Here is an 18,386-nt window from a genome sequence, read left to right as displayed (position 1 = left end):
ACTAGGGACGCGGGTGGCACTGTGGGTTAAACCACAGAGCCTAGGACTTGCCGATCGGAAGGTCGGCGGTTCGAATCCCCGTGACGGGGTGAGCTCCTGATGCTCAGTCCCTGTTCCTGCCAACCTAGCAGTTCGAAAGCATGTCAAAGTGCAAGTAGATAAATAGGTACCGCTCCAGTGGGAAGGTAAACGGCGTTTCCGTGCACTGCTCTGGTTCGCTAGAGGCAGCTTAGCCATGCTGGCCACATGACCCGGAAGCTGTACACCGGCTCCCTCGGCCAATAGAGCAAGATGAGCGCCCCAACCCCAGAGTCAGCCACGACTGGACCTAATGGTCAGGGGTCCCCTTTACCCCCTTTACCTTAAGGTGCTACTGGACAATTTTTTAAGGTTATTCCTGTTCGTTTTAAACCATATTATTGGGAGGTGGGGTAGTGGTGTCAGTCTATATCACAACCGAGTGCCTTCTGATTCCTGGGTCCAGCAAGGGTGAAATTCTAATGGAAGATTCAATTGTTGGAGGAGACAGTCAAGTTTCCTGCTGAGTTAACGGCCCTAAGTACTGCCATTACTATAACAAAGGACGTTTTTCTGTGTGAGGGGGCAAATGGGTGCCCCCCCCAACCTGGCTGGTGGTGAGAAAGACAAAGGCCAGAGCTGTGTGGGTGAGATGGGCTGGGGGCAGGCAGCAACTAGAGACAGATCCATGCTGAATTCTTGCTAGAATCCAGGATTGTGGCAATGGGAAAAGCAAGACCTTCTGGGGTGCTGTGAGCCCCTCCATCTTAGGCTCAGGTTGTCTCTATATGCAAATAAACCCTATATCCTGAAGACAGAGCCTGGAACCCCAGGAATCTCGCCCTGCTTGGAGACTGGGGGGGGGGTGTGTGTCAGCAATAGCATAGATGGAAGGGGAGGCTTCTGGATGACGTATTATTATTATTTATTAAATTTCTATACGGTCCTTCACGGGTTACAGTATAAAGCCACAAAAAGACATACCATAAAAACGAACATTCCTTCCCCAGCTGGTTTTGTGGCGCTGCAGCCGGGTGTGCTAAAGAAGGCAAGGCCCCAACGGAGGGTACTGGGGGCGGGGGGCAGGGGAGGCCATGCCTCTGAAAGGGCAGGTTGGAGTGTTGAGCGCAGGCCTTTCTTTTAAGCAGCAATCTTCCTATTAGGAAAATGTACATATCTCAACACGTGTTTGTAATGTTGTAAGAATTTCTCAGAAACTGGGGTTCCACATACATGGCTACCAAGGTGCCAAGGCAATTCCCCCCCTTTTTTAAGTAAGTATTGCTATTGAAAGTTTATTTTACATAGAATACAATAAAATTCAAACCATAGCAAAGACAATAAAAGTAGGCTTAATATTTACTTATAATCTCTCCTGGACCACCCATCTACAATCTGCCTCTCTTGCTGCAACTACAACCTCTAATGCCATTGTCCGATTTTATCACCAGAAGGGCGGCAAACACCTTCCAGCAGCAATTCAAATGTTTAATGCCAAAGTTGTCCCTAAACTATTATATGGCTGCGAAGTATGGACTACAGCAATATCAGGTAACTTGGATCGCCCACTTCACATGTTTCTGAGATCTCTTTCCGGCGTCCCAAGATGTGTCTCAGGTGCAGCCTTACGTCTTGAGTTCGCCCAGCCCTCAATTGTAAAACGAGCATGGAGTCGAGCCATTTCCTACAGCTCCCACCTACTACCATCGGATGCTCGAATTAGAGGTGGTTTCTCCAATCTGATCCTAAGAGATACTCATAATTCTCCTTGGAAAACTACAATTAATCTCAAATTCCGCTCTCTTCTCAATTTGAACCGCAAAACTGTTTTTAATTTAGAGTGTATAAGCCCGGCAGCCCTACCTCTAATCAAAAAGAAGCTGCAGCAACTTGACTTCTCTAACACAGCTTCCCATGCAAGAGGGCCGTGTTCAGGCTTAGCCCTAGCTATTCCACCCCCTGAAGGGATCCCTCTATACTGCTTTACAATTCCTTCGGAGGCTAAACGAAGGGCCTTTACCTGTGCCCGTCTCAACTGTTTTCCTACAGCAGTTCTGTCGGGTCGTTACTCCAGAGTTCCCAGCGCAAATAGAACATGCTCCTGCAATGACACGGTTCTGGAGACTATGGAACATGTAATGCTCTTCTGTCCCAACTGGACAGATGAAAGATCTCGGTTCCTAACTCCTCTCGTGAACAAGCTTCATCTCCCAATCCAGCCTTGGATAGTGTCCCTTCTTCTGCAGGATTCTGACCGTTGGATTACCGAGATGACAGCTAATTTCCTGCTTAGTGTGATGAAGAGGAAAGCGGCACCAACTCCTTCCTCAATACCACAGATGTAGTCGATACGCCGCACAATCGAACCTGTTTTTTGTATTCTCTGTCACTCAATGTTTTAAATCTCCCGTTACCTTTGTTATCCCCATTTTCTCAAAGTATTCGCCCAGAACGGCATACACTTTTATCTCCCCACCCCCATTTTATGTTGTTATTTCTATGTATATTATGCTATGGCCGCATGGCTAATGCAATAAAATCATTACAATAAAAGTATCCTTAGCAGCTCTCCTCTGCCAAAGATCACATCTTGACCTTTCAACATGCGCAACAGCTCCCCCTGCAGGAGCGTCCGCTGGTACTGCAGGCATGCAAGCATTTTCTTGTAAGCCGCCCGGAGCGGGAGAGAAATGCTCCATCTATGGCGCGCACCTCGGCTTTTGTGAATGAAAAGGTACAATTCATGAATGAAAGCCGGGCCCGGATATTATGCGGAGTGGAAAAGAGGTAGTTCGGCCATGCTTAGGCCCTGGCTGACCTCAGAGACACTTCTCGAGTAGCCAGGAACTCCTGGATGGGCTGATGATGGGTCACCAATCTGCAAACTGGGTGGGAGAGTATTTGTCCAAAAAGGGAAGGTCTTTTGTTCATGAATGGCGGAAGGTTGGTGTCAAAGGACTCCGGGGCAAGAGTATTTGCCTCCCGGCTCTCCTCTCGGGGGGGGGGCGTGTCTGGCGCGCGCAGGGGGCGGGGCGTGAGAAGCAAAAGGCGCGCGCGTGGTCTCGGCGGGTCCGGAGCTGGATCCTCCTCGGACCGGGTGAGCTGCCTCCCCTGGCTCCCTGGTGCTGCGGGGCAAGCGCCTTGGGTTGGTTCGGAGGAGACCTTCCCCGGGCGGGAGGGAAGGAGTCCGCTGTTTTGGAGCCCTGGCTGTGATGGAGCTGCGAGGTATTCCTTTCCTTTCCCTCCCTTTTCACTTTAACTCACTGTAATATATATGCATAGGGGAAAGAGGTTTTGACTGGTTTTAGGTAGTTTTGCAGGGTGCATCCGTGCACCCCTTTCAAAGTGTTTTGACGAGCTTTTATTGAGAGAGTTCTGGAGGAGCGAGGCGAGGAGCCATTTATTGCCTGCTGCCACCACCCCGGGAGGCATCGTGGCCCCGCAGGAAGGGGGGGAGGGCAAAGGGGGGGTTACTCGGGGGCAGCCAGCGGGGGGAGAGGGGTGCTTCCGTGGCCAGCAGCACCAGGAACGACGACGGGACCCCCGGGTCTTAGGACGTGGGGAGCGGCAGAAGAAGGGGGAGGTTTCAAGCGGAGCGTGGATGGCCCTCTGCGTCGTGTGATCTCGTAGAGATTCCTGCATTGCAAGGGGCTGGACTAATGAAAAAAAATGCTCCTTTTCCTTTATGGGGTATCCAAGAGCCCGTATAGAGTCCTTTTGTAGGTTCCCTATTGGTAGGAGAAAATAACAGAGGCCAAGCAGAGACTATTGAGAAGCAAAGCAGCTAGTAAGCCTGGTCTTTATTAAAGCTGTTGCAACAGGGTCCCCCACTTCCCCCACGCAGGAGGGAGGAGGAACCCAGAACAATGGTGTCCAGGTTCTTATATAGACTTTTGAAATTGCCCACCCTGTAGCCAGAGACCACCCCCCAAAACACCATACATACATCACAGAAAGAGGCAGTCTACAGCAGAAATCCTCATGTGCAATCATAAGGTCACTGATTGCATTACCTGGACAGCCCAGCCATTCTTTTGTGATGGTAAATACTCCTGAATCCAGGTCACAGGCTCACCCTATTCATGCACAAATATGCCCTTAAGACGGATAAGCAAAAGACAATGGAGAGTATTTCCCTGTTTTCTTCCTCCTTGCAGGAATATATATTTATGAATGAGACCTTAGAATTCCTGTATATTCTGTTATCAGCTTTCCTGCTTCTTGCAGATGCTTTCTCCTGCCACCAAACCTCTCCTCCAGTTTCTGGCCAAGGGAGGGAGCAGTTCAGAAGGCAGCCAGTCAAGAGCCCCTCCCTGACGCCCATAAAACCTCTCCAGGTGTGTGCAATATACTGTGGTCCTCCTGGGCCCCTGTGCAGGATTCCTAGACAGGACAGGAAATAAAGGTGGAGGCGGCAGATCCTCCAGAGCAAACTCCTCTCCCTTCCAAGTCCCTTCCTGCAAGGGAAGTGGCTTTGCCTCTCTGTTGTGCAAGTGAAACCTCAGTAGTGCCTTGTGGGATTTGGCGAGTCTCCTCTCTTCCCCCTAATAAGGAAAAAATCTGGGGTGAGAGACTGACTACTCAACAGCCCAGCTTGTCAGCCTGTCCCCTGCAGATTCATGCAGTCAGTAAAGGAAGGAAGTTTGAGCCAAGTAATTTGGAGCAAAACAGCAGTCAGTAGACCATGATCTTTATTGTTGCCAACAGGTTCCCACAGGAGCAAGAACCCTGAGCATGGGGTGACATTGACTTTTAAAACTTCCCATGATATCCTAGAATACAGTTCGTACAGCATCATTGATACATCGTCCTTACATCACTGACATGTCACAAAAGGGGAGGAGTACAGAGGGATTGAAAATCAGCGTAGGCCAAATATGTCCAGGCATGTCACTGGGTCCAAAATTAGCATAGGCAGACATCTCCCAACACCTCTGAAGTAGCTATCACCAAAGAACAATAGAACTCTTTACATATCCTTGTCCTGGGTCAGGTCTGGGGGTCATACTTCAGCATGGCAATTGCCACCCTTGGGCATTCCCTGGGTGGGGTGTTCTGTATGTGCCCTCAGCTTGAGGGATAATGGTGGGAGAGAAAGGTAAAAGGAGCCCTTTCCTCTAAGGGCAAAAATGGCCTTGGAGTGGAGGAAATTGGTGCGGGGGTTGATTTTATATGATTTTATAAACCTAGGTATCTTCCCTAAACTGCCAAGTCGAAAAGATACATTCAGGCACAATATTTGTAACATTGTAACAAGTTTAAAGATGTGCCCCCCTGTCATTTCCATAGTACCCCACAGGGGGCCTGGGGTACAGTGGGGGTCCCAGAGGTGCGGGGCACATAGAAAACTTGGCAGAAGATCAAGGGATTCATTCTGATCTCTTGGAGGATTCATGAGTGTCTAGATGGATGAGCAAGACTCAGCTGACCCCGAAGCAGGAAGAGGCCATGCCCTACAAATTGGGAACAGTGGGGAATTTTTGGGGAAACTCTGTGCAGAAAATCCTGGGTAAGGAGGACACCCTTAGCTCAGATGCACAGATCCAGCAGTTCTGATAACAGGAAGCCACCTCACTTTAACTTGCCTTCTGAATGTTGCTTGTGTTATTTATCAGTTGTTGCAGTTTTATTTGTATATTGGTCTTTGAATGGTAAAATAGGCTTCTAAAACAGTGGCTGGGATTCACGTAACCAGCCTCATCAGTTGCACAATGGGGCTTCCCCCCGCCCCGCCCTCAGGTACCCATTGATGTTGGCTTTAGAACATCAGGTGGTTCCACCCCAGAAATGGAACACAGGGAGAGGAGAGAGGGGATGCTTTCATCGGGCAAACTGGAATGCCACACATGATGTGGAGTTCCACCACTATAATTAATGCCCATCGTTAAAATACACAATTGTTAACGGAAAAATCTGAGGGCTCCCTTGGACAAAAACAAAGACAACAACCAGGATTACTTGGAGCAAAACAGCAGTCTGTAGGCTTGGCCTTTATTGAACTGTTGCAACAGGGTGCTCCCCTCACTTGCAGGAGAGAGGAAGGACCCAGAAAAATGGTGCGCAAGGCCTTATAAAGACTTTTGAAATTGCCACCCTGTAGATCAAGACCACCCCCAGAAACATCATACATACATCACAGAAGGGGTGTAACCTAAGACCACCCCTCAGGTACATCACACCTACATCACAGAAAAGGCGGTCTAAACATAAATTTGAATGTTGTTGTTTTTCTCCTGTCCTTGTTTATCTCCTGTCTGGCAGGTTACTTGACTGGATACCCTGGGGAGCCTGGCCAGTCTCTTGTAATGAGAAATACTTAGTAATGATAAATACTTAGTTCCTGAGTCAGGTCACAGGCTCACACCCTATTCAAACACAGACATACCCTTAAGACAGGATTTGTTAAGGAAAAGACAATGGGGAGGCTTTTCCATTTTCCTTTGAACTTGCAGAGAAAACATTTGGTCAATTTGGGACAGTTTGGGAATCAAAATGGTTCCAGGTCGGTCTTCCTGTGCTGATCTATGTACATGTTTGGCTGGTACACTTAGGAACATTTAACATATATCTAAGACCTCAAAATTCCTATCACACAATAAAATAATTCCATTATAACGTTAAAAGAAGCACCCATAATTAAGATGTGCAGCGAAACAATCCCATGAAAACAATGCAGCAATTAACAGAGCAATATGTAATAAATAAATATTTGTGCTAAGAGGAGAACTTTTCCCTTTTTCTGTTAGGGTCCAATGTGCTTTGAAGATATAGCTGTTCATTTCACAGACGAGGACTGGACTCTGCATAAGGAAGTCATGGAGGAGAATAATGGGATCATGGACTCTACCAGTAAGTCTCCCTGTTTGACCATAATATCTGCTTTGAAATTCAATACATATCTACATGTGATGAAGGTCCACTATTTTGATGGGGCCTACAACACCTGGAATTCTAACATCCCACTGCTCACCTTGAATGGAGGGCTGTTTACTGGTTTGTCTGTGAATATTCTTATTCTTATTTATTCCATGTATACACAGCCCTATATGCGGAAGTCTCAGGGCAGTTCACAAACAAGACCACAACATAAAAACAAACCAAAAACAATAACCCCCCCCCAAAAAAAAACCCAAAAGAGGCTTATTCTAAAAGGGTGTTGGATGTCAATAAGATCAACCAAAGGTCTGGTTAAAAAGGAACATTTTTGCCTGGTGCCTAAAGGTATATAATGAAGGCACCAGGTGAACTTACCTGGGGAGAGCATTCCACAAAGCGAGAGCCACTGCAGAAAAGACCCTGTTCTCGTGTTGCCACCCTCTGGACCTCTCGAGGAGGAGGCACACGAAGAAGGGCCTCGGAAGGTGATCTCAGGGACCGGGTAGGTTCATATGGAGAGAGGTGGTCCTTGAGGTATTGTGGTCCTGAGCTGTTTAAGGCTTTATAGGTCAAAACCAGCACTTTGAATTGGGCCCGAAAACTAATCGGTAGCCAGTGCAGTCGGACCAGGATTGGTGTAATATGCTCAGACCATCTTGCTCCGCTGAGCAACCTGGCTGCTGAATTCTGCACCAGCTGAAGTTTCCAAACCATCTTTAGAGGCAGCCCTACGTAGAACGCATTGCAGTAATCTAACCTTGAGGATACCAGAGCATAGACAACAGTGGTTAGGCTATCCTTGTCCAGATAGGGGCATAGCTAGGCCACCAGCCGAAGATGATGGGAGGCACTCGGGGCCACTGAGGCCACCTGAGCCTCGAATGACAGCAAAGGATCCAGGAGGACCCCCAAGCTATGAGCCTGCTCCTTCAGAGGAAGTGTAACCCCAGCAAGAGCAGGTGACCTTCCAGCCATCTGGTCTAGGGTCCCACCCACTAACAGAGCCCCAGTCGTATCTGGATTGAGCTTACTGGGTTGAGCATACTGCTGACAACATGCGCCAAACCTCCAGATAACCCCACCCAGCAGTTTAATGTAGATGTTAAACAACATGGGGGATAGGATTGAGCCCTGCGGAACCCCACATTGATGGTTCCATGGGGCTAAAAATTATTCCCCAAGTAACACCCTCTGGGAATGACCATCCAAGTAGGACTGGAACCACCTCAAAGTGGTGCCACCCACCCCTAGTTTGGAGAGTCGCTTCAGAAGGATACCATGGTCGATGGTATCGAAAGCCGCTGAGAGGTTGAGAAGACTTAACAGGGATATGTTTCCCTTGTCTCTCTCTTGACAGAGGTCATCATTCATGGTGACCAAAGCAGTTTCTGGGCCTAAACCCCAACTGAAATGGATCCAGAAAATCAGTTTCTTCCAAAAGCACCTGGATCTAGTCTGACCACTCGCTCTAGAACTTTGTCCAGGAAAGCAAGATTAGCAACTGGCCGGTAATAGTTAGGTTTTCTGAATCCAGGGAAGGCTTCTTAAGGAGTGGTTTTACCACTGGCTCCTTCAAACAGGCAGGGGCCACCCCCTCTTGTAAAGAGGCATTGATCACCTCCCTGGCCCAGCCAGCTGTTGCCTCCCTGCTTGTTTTTATCAGCCAAGATGAGCAAGGGTCTAGAGCCCAGTTGGTCACCCTGACGGATCCGAGCACCTTGTCCACACCCTCGAGCCTTAGCAACTGAAACTGAGCCAACACAACAGGCCTGGACTGTGCTCTGGACACCCCTCCAGTTATGCTTTTTTAGGCCTGATCAGGCCGCTCTGAACTCCCCAGGCCTTTTTAAATGTAAGCTTCAAAGTAGTTAGGGATGTTGAAGTAGCTTCTGTCAGGTTCTTTGTTATTGGAGATGGAGGGGATGCCATGATTGGGTCAAACAAAATCCATCACACAAAAGAGCTTGGCTTTAAGAATCTCAAAATTCCCATAAGTATGTATGTTAAGGCCAGTTAACAAAGGCAGTGAACCCTGCAAGAAGACATCACATCAAATGCCCCTCAGTTTTTCCTCTATCAAAATCATTCATTAGCATTGTTCAATAACTGAGGGCTCCATTTCTTCCTGGGACTATAATCTGTTACTCCCTTCATTGTAGGTGGTGATGAATTGGACATTAAGAACAAGGGAAACCACGGCAAAGTCCACAAAGTGGAGAAACCAGATAAGTATTCAGAGTATGGCGAGAACTTCATTCAGAGCTCCTGTTGCAATCAAACAAATTCCATTGGGAAGAAATCCTATCAGTGCTTGGAATGTGGAAAGAGCTTCAGTAAGAAGGGCACATTCATAGTCCATCAAAGAATTCATACAGAGGAGAAACCATATCTTTGCATTGAATGTGGTAAGAGCTTTACCCAAAAGGGAAATTTCACTTCCCATCAAAGAACTCATACAGGGGAGAAACCATATCAGTGCCTGGAATGTGGAAAGAGCTTCATCCAAAAGGGAAGTCTCACTTCCCATCATAAAATTCATACAGAGGAGAAACGACATCAGTGCTTGGAATGTGGTAAGAGCTTCAGTGAGAAGCACACACTTATAGACCATCAAAGAATTCATACAGCGGAGAAACCATATCAATGCCTGGAATGTGGAAAGAGCTTCACCCAAAAGGGAAATTTCACTTCCCATCAAAGAATTCATACAGGGGAGAAACCGTATCAGTGCTTGGAATGTGAAAAGAGGTTCTGTCGGAGTGCCCATCTCACAACCCATCAAAGAATTCATACAGAGGAGAAACCATATCAGTGCTTGGAATGTGGTAAGAGCTTCACCCAAAAGGGAAATTTCACTTCCCATCAAAGAATTCATACAGGGGAGAAACCATATCACTGCGTAGAATGTGGAAAAAGGTTCCGTAAGAACTGCCATTTCACTGCCCATCAAAGAATTCATATAGGAGAGAAACCGTATCAGTGCTTGGAATGTGGAAAAAGCTTCACCCAAAGGGGAAGTCTCACTTACCATCAAAGAATTCATACAGAGGAGAAACCATATCAGTGCTTGGAATGTGGAAAGAGCTTCATCAAAAAGGGAAATCTCACTTCCCATCATAAAATTCATACAGAGGAGAAACCATATCAGTGCTTGGAATGTGGAAAGAGCTTCACCAAAAAGGGAAGTCTCACTTCCCATCATAAAATTCATACAGAGGAGAAACCATATCAGTGCCTTGAATGTGGTAAGAGCTTCAGTGAGAAGCACACACTTATAGACCATCAAAGAGTTCATACAGGGGAGAAACCGTATCAGTGCTTGGAATGTGGAAAGAGCTTCAATCATAGGTCCAGTCTTTCTTCCCATCATAAAATTCATACAGGGGAAAAACCGTATCAGTGCTTGGAATGTGGAAAGAGGTTCAGTCAGAGTGGCAATCTCACAACCCATCAAAGAATTCATACAGGGGTGAAACCATATCAGTGCTTGGAATGTGGAAAAAGTTTCAGTCACAGCACCAGTCTCACTTCTCATCACAGAATTCATACAGGGGGGCAGTGACCATTTAAATGCTTGAAATATGGGAGTTACTTTATGGAAGCACAAAGTTTCATTGAAATGAAAGCAGTGGAAAGACGTTCAGTCACAACACCCATCTGACTTCCCATCAAATAAGCCACAATGGGCATAACCATAGAAATGGGTATCTACAAATTTAATTTTAGGAGATTGTGATTTGTCTGCAGGCAAGGATTGCAATAGTGTGTATGTCCTTCAGAAACACAGCAAAGAAGTCAATGTTGTCTCTACAACCATGGAGTGAAAAAGCCTTGCTGAAATTGAGATACACGACATCTACAGCATTCCCCTGAACCACCAATGTTGTACCTTTATCATAGTAACCTTTTCCAAATGCTCACTGGCTGACTGTTTATCTTTTCTAGGACCTTTTCCTGGTACCAATGTCAAGCTCACTAGTTTTTCAGTTAATCTAGGTCTTATTTTTCTCCCTTTTTGAAGATGGGAACAATATATTGCCTCCTCCAGTTTGTTCTCCAGGAATTCTCAAAGATCATAGACAATGGCTCTGAAATCACACCTGCAAGCTCCTTTAATACCCTTGGATGCAGCTCATCAGGCCCTGGAGATCTGAATTCATTTAAAGTAGCCTGGTGTTCCCTTACTACCTTTTTTCATATCTTGGGCTGCAGCTCCCTCTTCACACCATTTATTCTGTTACCACCAGGTTGGGCATCACTTTCCTTTTGGGTAAAGACAGAGGCGAAGAAGGTGTTGAGTAGTTCCACCTTTTCTCTGTCACCCAATAGCATTTCTCCGTGTTCCCCATGTAGAGGACCTATCACTTGCTTGTTCTTTCTTTTGCTTCAAACATAGCCGAAGAAACCCTTTTAAAAATTATTTTTAACTTTTCCTGCAAGCCTGAGCTCATTCTGAGCTTTAGCCCACCTGCAACTGTATACTCTTTTGTGATTTTCCCTTTCTTAGAAATGCCCTTCTTGAATCTCAGCTGATCTGTAAGCTCCTTATGCAGCCATCCTGGTATCTTCAGATGCCTCCCACTTTTCTTTCTTATTGGAATTGATTGCATTAGGGCCTTCAATATTTCACCTTTTAGAAACTCATCCATTTTGGAATCCCTTCTCTTTTGAATATTTTTGACCATTGGATCTCACCCAGTGGCTCCTTAAGCTTTATAGGAACCTCTAATTCTTTATTCATTTCTTAACACCTGCATATCAAATTGATAACAAATATTCATGAAAAATAATTGTGGGGTTTTTGTTGTTGTTCTAGTATCTCGGGGGTCTCAGAAGCTGAAAATGCTGCTGGTCCAAACAATGTTGTTTAACCAATGTTGTAGCTGTAAACATTGTCATTGGGTTACATCTGATAGCTGATTTTTATCACAGTGTTGGTTAAAAATTCATCTTCAGCATCCATCAGTTGATCCAAAGTCAAAATACTTGCTTCCATCCAATCTTTCCATATCACCATCTTTCCCCATTTTTTAAAGTTAGGTTTTCCTATAAAGTCAATATGGCATGGGAAAATTGGCCACGTCTTTTTTTTATTAGACATTCCATAACTTTATAACTGACATAATTCTTTCCAAAGTTCTAACGTATTTCGATCCTAATGCCGTCCATCCAACCAAAGGTGCTATGTATGTATATTCCAAAGTTGCCTAAACCAGTTGTTGGCTTCCAGTATTTAATGCCTTACATTGTTATAAAACTATCAGGAGAATTACATGGGGGAAACCCTCTTGTCGCTCAAGATTCCCCAGGGAAGGTACCTTGTTGGTCAAGGGAAGAACCAAGGGAATGCAGAGCAAAGCCACCAGTAAGCCAGATCCTTATTCAAAGAATACTGTTGCAACAGCAAAGGAAGGAAGGAAAGAGACCCGAAACAAAAGGGTTTTACATTTTATACCTTTGGATTTGGGGCAGTTCCTGTTGGTGCAAGAGTCATTCGTTCTCAGAAACAACGGTGTAGTTTAGTCTGTGTGATGTTCCCAGAAGCTGCGAAAAGCCTGGACTGTTTACATCAGGTGCAAGGACATGTTGGAGAATGTTACCTGGATGTGTGCAGCTCCTGAACTGAACTGTGGGAACTGTCTTAGTCTGATCTCTGCCTTTGAACTGTGAAGATGTAAGCAGAGGGTCTGGTAGCCTATGAGACTGTTAAGCAGACCTCTACCAAGGCTCCGATAGAAAAATTAATTTCTGTATATAATCTGTAACCATTACGCTTAATGCTGATATTAAAAGACTTCTCTCTACTTTGGATGTTTCCTGTGTTTTATTTTCTTCACTCCATGCTTCACTCTGCTAAATGGGGCCAGGGTCTTTGAAAGCATGCTGGTCCCAAGGAAAAGAGTTTTAATTGCCTAAGAAAACTCCTAACAGGCTGTGGTGGGCTGTTGATACTGCAACAGGTTATGGGAGTTTGGTTATGGCAAATATCCAACAGTTCCTTGGTCAAAGTGACCTCCCTAAAAAGGCCATGGTTATGTCACCAAGAGGTGGTACAAACAGATAAGGTAATTTACAAGGCACAGGTCAAATCAATACAGTATAAAGGAAATACAAGCTGATTGCATTCAGAACATCCCTTTTCAAACATTGAGCAAAATTTATTCGCTGATTTCACATTTACAAACATGCATACAATTATGTTTCATTTTAGAGCTGGAAGGGGGGGGGGAAATACATGAGATCTGAAGTCTTCAGTCCATTGCAAGAGTTCCTGGGACTATGTGCTAGGAGGAATATTCCACATGTCTTTCATGCCTGTATTGGGAAGTTTTGGTCTTCCCCATGTGAGTAAGTGGGAAACAAACCTTTATTTAACTGTATTTCACTGAGTGTGTGAGCTTTCCCCCTTTAAAACATCAAGAATAGAAAGGTTCCTCTAAATAGGTGCCCCCCTGTTTTATGAGGCCCCTTCTAAGTGTTCTGAATGTTCTATTGCGGTTGCTTATCAGACACAGGAGGTGGCACTGTTGCATTTTTAGGAATATTTGTGTTTGACAGCTCAGGAACCGGTTTTCCTTTACTAAAATACTGCATTGGTCAAATGTCTGCTTGGGGAGCTGTGGGTTTGGGTGTGCTTATCTCCACAACTCCCGTATGGGGGTGCAATTTTTATAACAACAGTAAGCAAGCATGAAGATATAGCTCCAGATTCAGAATCCTGAATCCTTCCTCATTAATTTGTAGTTGCATTTTCTGTAAATATATTATTGGAATCGAAAACCCCATAGAAAATTTCTAAACAAAGAATTTATTTTCTGAAAATATTTTATAGATATATGAACTGGAATTCCTCTCAGAATATAAATTAATATAAATTAATATGTAATGTTCTTTTTGGGAACATTCACCTTCCCTCCAGGATGAGGCTTTTTAAATAGATAAATAATTTTTTATTAAGATGTTCCCATGATACAGTAAAATTATAACCTCAGAAGATACAATATTATAAGTACAGATGAAAAACAAGAGAAACAGAAAAAAAGAAAGAAAGGGATATTAAAGATAAAGAAAGGAAAAAGAGAAAGAATAAAGAATTAATTTATAATGAATGATTTTAGAGTGTTGTTTATGCTGTACTTTTGTACTGTTTTATTGTTGTTAGCCGCCCTGAGCCCGGCTTCAGTTGGGGAGGGCGGGATATAAATAAAATTTATTATTATTATTATTATTATTATTAATACAATGAAAAACAGAAAGAATCATTAGCGAAAGACAGAAAATTTTTTCCCACCTGCCAGTTACATTAAAAATTGATTATTTTAAGCATTTGGTCCATAGGAACACCCATCTCTTCTCCTTTGTAGTGAAGACCAGAATAAAGAGCACCAAACATGAATACTATGCAGTACAGTCCAATCTTCTTCATGGTCTTTCGGGGGAAATTTCTTACAGCTCTAACAGTCCCTGCTGTGTCTTCAGTTCTCCAAAGGAGCACAGACCCTGGGTGAGGGTGAAGACGCCTGGAATCCCATGCGTGACTCAGTGGGCGTTGGGGTGGCTGATAACAGTATTAAGAATAAGCAGTCAATGCAAAATGCCAATGCAGTAACAAGAAGAGCTTAACACAAGGATGTAGGAAAATCTTATCTCTTCTCACAGGGGCTAACCAGATCCCCTAAAGCAGGGGTCTGCAACCCGCGGCTCTGGAGCCGCATGTGGCTCTTTTACACCTTTGCCGCGGCTCCGGGGCAGATACTAGCGAGGGGAGGAGGTGCATTGTGCACCCCGACACTCCCCACTGTGGCGGGCGCTGTACTGGCTGTAACGCCGCATGGGGGCAGTGCGTGCGTTAGTCACGCACCGTCCTGACGTCACCTTCCCACCCGCCCACCCACTACATTGTAAGGGGCATGTACGCTGGTCACTGCATTGAAAGGGGGCATGTACGCTGGTCACTGTTTTGAAGGGGAGTGAAGAACACACACACACACAAAAAGGTAACTTGTTAATTTAACGTTTATTTCTATGAGGAGGAGTAATTCTGAGGGGTCAAACAAAGAAATAATAAAAAAGTGACAAAAAAGTTATTTTTATAATGACGAGTTTTGTGGCTCCCGGTTTTTTTCCCTTCGGAAATGGGTCCAAGTGGCTCTTTTTGTCTTAAGGGTTGCAGACCCCTGCCCTAAAGGGAAGAAGCTAATAATAATAATATAAATAAAATTTATTATTTATACCCTGCCCATCTGGCTGGGTTTCCTGGGCAAGACAGTTCCATGGTTTAACTCTGTGCTGTGTGAAGGAGGACTTTCCTGGCGTCAAACAGTCAGTGGCAATGATGCTTCTGAATACCATTGCTGGAAACCACAGGAGGGAGGGGTGCGCTTGTGTTCTGCTTGCGGGTTTCCCCTTATGGACATCTGGTTGGACACTGCGAGGACATGATGCTGGTCTGCATGGGCCACTGGCCTGATCCAGCAGGCTCCCTCTAGGTTCTTATGTTGTGCTCTCATTTCTGGCAAGTCACTGCCAGCTCAGACCCTTGTGAGGAACAGTTGAAGGAGCTGAGGAGGTTTGGCCTGAGAGAAAGCTGAGAGGTGATATGAGACTCACCTTAAAGGGTTGTTGCATGGAAGATGGAGCAAGCTCGCTTTCTGCTTCTCCCGATGGTAGGTCCCCCTGCGCCTCCAGTGAAGAACATCATAGGACAGTGCTGGGGTAGACCTCTCTTTGCCCAAGACCCTGGAGAGCTGCTTCCTGCCATAGCAGACTCCATTGGGCTGCATGGACCAGCATTCTGATTCAGTCTTCATTGGCAGTAGGGGGTTAACGGCCAGACAGCTAGCCAGCCTGCCTAGCCTTTTCTCTTCCATTCCTTTCTCAGCCCAAGAGCCACATACCCAACTGAGAAACCTTCCAGGGGCCACATGTGAGTGATGGGCAGGACCAGAGATAAAAGTAGGTGGAGCAATGAATGTAAATGTTAGCTTTGCACAGTAGGCAAGGTCTGAAAGAGCCATGATCAGACACCTTTCTTTCTTTCTTCCCTAAAAAATTCATTAGATTTTCATAACTTTTAAAGAATTAGCTTCAGACTTTAAACTTATTATATAACTTGTATAAAGCGATGGATGTGTGACATAGCTAAAGTGAAAATAAAAAAAATCCTTCCAGTAGCACCTTAAAGACCAACTAAGTTAGTTCTTGGTATGAGCTTTCGTGTGCATGCACACTTCTTCAGATACACTGAAACAGAAGTTGCCAGATCCTTCTATATAGTGAGAAGGTGGGGAGGGGTGTTACTCAGAAGGGTGGTGGGAATGGGAGATAGGCAGATAGCTGGGAGAGCCTGTTGACGACTCTTAACGACTGTAATAGGTCTTACAGGAGAAGGCAAGGGGTGAGGAGGTGAGAAATGGTTTAGTCATGTATAGTGAGATAAGAATCCAATGTCTTTGTTCAGCCCAGGTTTTTCCATTGTTTTAAGTTTGGTAATGAGTTGTAATTCAGCAGCTTCTCTTTCCAGTCTGTTTCTGAAATTCCTTTGTAGTAAAACAGCTACTTTGAGATCTTGTATAGAATGTCCTGGGAGATTGAAGTGTTCTCCTACTGGTTTCTCTGTTTTGTGATTCTTGATGTCAGATTTATGTCCGTTTATTCTTTGGCGTAAGGTTTGGCCTGTTTGTCCAATATAGAGAGCTGAAGGACACTGTTGGCATTTGATGGCATACACAATGTTAGACGATGAGCAATTAAATAGTCCCGAGATGGTATGTGTGATGTTGTTGGGGCCAGTAATGGTGTTGTCCGGGTGTATGTGGCAGCAAAGTTGGCATCTGGGTTTATTGCAGGCTCTGGTGCCAGTGTCTGTGTTAAGTCTGGTTGTAGTATTATTGTGGGTTAGGAGTTGTTTAAGATTGGGTGTCTGTCTGTAGGCAATGAAAGGTCTTCCTCCCAGAGCTTGAGAAAGAGAACTGTCATTGTCCAGGAGAGGTTGTAGATCTCTGATGATGCGTTGTACTGTTTTAACTTGGGAGCTGTATGTGATGACTAGAGGTGTTCTGTTATTTTCTTTTTTGGGTCTGTCTTGCAGCAAGTTCTCTCTGGGTATCAGTCTGGCTCTGTTGATCTGTTGTCTAACTTCATCTGCTGGGTATTTTAGTTCTGAGAAGGTTTGCTGTAGATCTCTTAGGTGAGAGTCTCTGTCTGTAGAGTTGGAACAGATGCGGCTGTAACGTAGTGCCTGGCTGTATACAATGGGCTGTTTGGTATGTTTGGGATGGTAGCTGGAGGCATGTAGATATGTTTGTCGGTCAGTTGGTTTGCGGTATAAGGTGGTGTCTATGCGCCCATCCTGTATTTTTATAGTAGTGTCCAAAAAATGTATTTCTTGCATAGATTGATTCATTGTAAGGTTGATTGGGGGGTGAAAATCATTAAATTTCTGGTGAAAGGTGTCCAGGGTCTGTTGACCATGTGTCCAGATGATAAAAATATCGTCAATGTATCGCAGGTACAAGAGAGGTTTGAGTGGGTAGGAGTTCAGGAAACGTTCTAAATCTGCCATGAAGATGTTGGCATACTGTGGGGCCATGCGGGTGCCCATTGCTGTGCCGCTGATCTGAAGGAACAGGTCATCACCGAATTTGAAGTTGTTGTGGGTAAGGACAAATTGGCAGAGTTTGGTGGCAAGGTCCGCTGTGGTTTTATCTGAAATGGTGTTCCTTATAGCTTGTAAACCAGTGTTTCCCAACCTTTTTTGGGCAAAGGCACACTTGTTTGATGAAAAAAATCTCGCGGCACACCACCATTACAGCCCCGTGACGTCAGCGCGCAGCGTCACGCCGGGAGGGACGCACGAAAGTGAAAGTTTTCAATTTTTTTCCCTCCCCCTTGCCGGGGAACCTCCAAGCTTTGGGGGTGGGGGGGGAGGAGGCAGCAAAGCGAGGGACTGAGGGACGGCGGCAGCTGAGGCGGCGGCTGTTGTGGTGGTGGCGGCGATAGCAGGCGGAGGAGGGGGCGGCGGCAGGGTCGAGGTGGCCGGCGGCGGCGGGGGAGGCGGCGGCGGGTGGAGCAGGAGGGCGTCCGAGGCCGGTGAGGGAGTAGGGTTGCCCGGGGCTTGAGGAGCCGTCGCCAGGAGTTGCTGCTGCTGTTGTTGCTGCTGCTGCCCGGACATGCCGGCCTCCTCCTCGTCCGCTGTCTCGCGCTCCTCCCTTTTGCACGCGCTGCCCCGCCGCCGCCCCATTGGCTGGGTCCTGTCAGCTGATCCTGTGTTATTTCCTGTGTGTGTGTGTGAGGGGAGAATGGAGAGAGAAACCTCGGCACCACCACCGCGGAGCCGCCCCCGGCTCGACGCGGATCCTCGCTGCCTCTCACCGCCCGACTCGCCCGCCTCCCTCCCACGGCACACCAGCCAACGTCTCACGGCACACTAGTGTGCCGCGGAACACCGGTTGGGAAACACTGTTGTAAACCATCGTTGTGGAAATAGCTAA

The 18,386-nt window shown here is 45.9% G+C and overlaps 1 protein-coding gene and 1 long non-coding RNA gene across 3 annotated transcripts in view; both read left to right on the top strand.

The window, feature by feature from the left end:
• The window catches only part of LOC308569807, a 109,503-nt gene that overhangs the window by 27,747 nt on the left and 63,370 nt on the right, over positions 1-18,386 (top strand). The window lies entirely within an intron of this gene.
• On the top strand, positions 3,125-13,978 carry LOC308569627 (uncharacterized protein). Of its 2 annotated transcripts, none has more exons than XM_081163773.1 (3): positions 3,125-3,243; positions 6,765-6,867; positions 9,054-13,978. In XM_081163773.1, exons 2-3 carry the CDS (start codon positions 6,771-6,773, stop codon positions 10,454-10,456), a joined length of 1,500 nt encoding a protein of 499 aa, XP_081019899.1. In that variant the 5' UTR covers positions 3,125-3,243; positions 6,765-6,770; the 3' UTR covers positions 10,457-13,978. The 2 variants fall into 2 exon arrangements, with proteins under 2 accessions (XP_081019899.1, XP_081019900.1); XM_081163774.1 differs by lacking the exon at positions 3,125-3,243 and adding an exon at positions 3,793-5,527.

The sequence above is a fragment of the Podarcis bocagei genome (assembly GCF_964188305.1).
Source record: "Podarcis bocagei genome assembly, chromosome: 12".
NCBI classification, from domain to species: domain Eukaryota; kingdom Metazoa; phylum Chordata; class Lepidosauria; order Squamata; family Lacertidae; genus Podarcis; species Podarcis bocagei.
Note: the sequence above shows the minus strand (reverse complement) of the source record. Positions and strands in the feature narration are given on the sequence as shown.

Excerpts from the sequence above, each read along its gene's own strand:
- LOC308569627 (XM_081163773.1), top strand. The coding sequence starts at position 6,771 with ATGTGCTTTGAAGATATAGCTGTTCATTTCACAGACGAGGACTGGACT. Across the intron at positions 6,868-9,053 it reads TGGGATCATGGACTCTACCA|GTGGTGATGAATTGGACATT; the intron begins GTAAGTCTCCCT and ends CCTTCATTGTAG.